At 75.2% G+C, this 1,921-nt stretch overlaps 1 protein-coding gene across 1 annotated transcript in view; it reads left to right on the top strand.

Annotated features, from left to right (window-relative positions):
* The window catches only part of TMEM8A (transmembrane protein 8A), a 7,470-nt gene extending 5,553 nt beyond the window's left edge, over positions 1-1,917 (top strand). Inside the window, exons 2-5 of the mRNA XM_012731721.1 lie at positions 18-122; positions 1,248-1,425; positions 1,521-1,713; positions 1,786-1,917. Coding sequence (XP_012587175.1) covers positions 18-122; positions 1,248-1,425; positions 1,521-1,713; positions 1,786-1,917 — 608 coding nt within the window. The remainder of the gene's footprint in view (positions 1-17; positions 123-1,247; positions 1,426-1,520; positions 1,714-1,785) is intronic.
* Positions 1,918-1,921: the final 4 nt, after the last annotated feature.

Below are 1,921 nucleotides of genomic sequence, written 5' to 3' on the forward strand. Positions count from 1 at the left end.
CCCCGTCACTGGCCCAGATGGCCCTGGGGGGGCACCTCGGAGGAGCAGGCACCGTGCTGCGGACGCTGCTGCCCGCCCCTGGCCGTTACACACCTCTGGGCCGGACCCCTGCTGGACGGCAGGTGCCGCCCCCTTGGGGCTTCTAGCTGGGGTGAGGTTTCTAGGGAGGGGGTGACCCTGAAACTGCCCTGCACCCTCGGGTCCAGAGGCCAGGCTGGGGTGCGCTGGGGCCTCCTGCAGCCTGTCCCTGAGGCCAGGCCCTCTGCTTTCTGGCCTCGCAGCGGTGGCCCCAGGAGGGGGCCCTGACCGTCAGGCATCGCCCCTGCCCTGAGGGGGCAGGCGTGGCCAGGCAGCCCCTTCCTCCAGCCCCTCCCAGCCCCAGCTCGCTCTGCCCTCTCTGGGCACTGGCCCGGCCGAGGGGCCGGCCTGCTGCCCCTGCCGGCCCAGTGCCCTCGCGTGCTGCCGGCCGGCGGGTCCCCCAGGCCTGTGTCCTGGGCTCCGCCTGGGCCAGCGGGGGATGGGCCAGGGCCCGAGGGCCCGGACGCCGCTGCTTTTCTCAAGGCGCCGCCAAGGCCCGCCCAGTCACAAGCCTGGCCAGGAGCCAGCTGCTCACCTGGCCGTGGCTCCCCGCTCTGCCTGCGGGGCCCAGGTTCCCCCTCAGCCTGGGTGCCTGGGGTGCTTGGCTCCGCCAAGGCCACCAGGGGAGGGGGCTCGGCGCGGTCACCAGCGCTGGGACCGTCCAGCCTTCCGTGTCCAGCCCCGCCTGGGTGCCCAGTGGCTGGACCCCTGGCCTGGGGCCACCGGGATCACAGAGGCTGCAGGAAGGGGCCGCGGAGAGGCGGAGCCCCGAGAAGGGTGGGGGGCTCGGTGGCGAGCGGCGGGGCGGGCGTCACCAGGGATGGGGTGAGGGGCCTGGCCTCTGTGGCCACAGGCGCTGGGCCTGGGCCCCGGTGCTGGGCTCGGCTGGCCACCGGGGCCCAGGGCGCCTCTGGCTGGCCTCTGAGGCCTGCGCAGGTACCCTGGCCTCCAGGGGCCCCTCCCTGCCCTGCCCTGGGCACCTCACCTGCCCTGGACGCGGGCGCGAGGGGCCGGGCAGGCAGGGAGTCACCCCGGAGGGCAGCACCGGGCCTCGGCTGCACCCCGGGCTGGGCTGTGGGGCTGCAGCCAGCGGCTGGCCCGCCCCACCGCAGACCCAGCGCGAGGGGCGAGGCCAGCCTGGGCCGCCGCTGACCTGGTCGTCCCCGCAGAGGGCAGGCTGGTGTCCGAGCAGTTCCTGCAGACCCCGCAGAAGCTGTCCCCCTACAGCTGGTACGGCAGCGCCAGGCTCTTCCGCTTCCGCGTGCCCCCCGACACCGTGCTTCTGCGCTGGCTGCTGGGGGTGGCCAGGGCCGGCGGCCCGGCCTGTGCCCAGGCGGAGGTGACCGTGTAGGTGCCGCGAGGCCCCCCCGGCGCGGGTATCCCGGGCGTCCCCGTGGCTGCCCCCGCCCACCCTGCACCCCTGCACCCCTGCGTCCGCCCAGGCACTTCCGCTACGGCGCCCCCCCGGTGATCAACCCGCTGGGCACCGACTTCGCGCCGGACACCTCGGTGCGCCCCTCCTTCTTCGTGAAGATGCTGCACGGCAACAGCTCGGTCAACCTCTCCCACCCGGCGCCCGGGGACTGGTTTGTGGCCGCCCACCTGCCCCCCGCGTCCCAGAAGATTGAGGTGCAGGTAAGATGGCGGCCCTGGGGTCACCTGGGCCCCCAGGCCCCGCGCCCAGCCCGCCTCTCCGGCCTCCCCCAGGGCTTCATCCCCGCCTGCGCCTACGTCTTCCAGCCGGACATGCTGCTGCTGCGGGCGGTGGAGGCGGCCATCCTGGAGCCCGGCCTGCCGCTGCCGCAGACGCTGCGCTCGCTCCCCAGCTACCTCAAGTGAGGGC

The sequence above is a fragment of the Condylura cristata genome, unplaced genomic scaffold (genome assembly GCF_000260355.1).
Source record: "Condylura cristata isolate star-nosed mole 26May11 unplaced genomic scaffold, ConCri1.0 scaffold00032, whole genome shotgun sequence".
Lineage (NCBI taxonomy): Eukaryota > Metazoa > Chordata > Mammalia > Eulipotyphla > Talpidae > Condylura > Condylura cristata.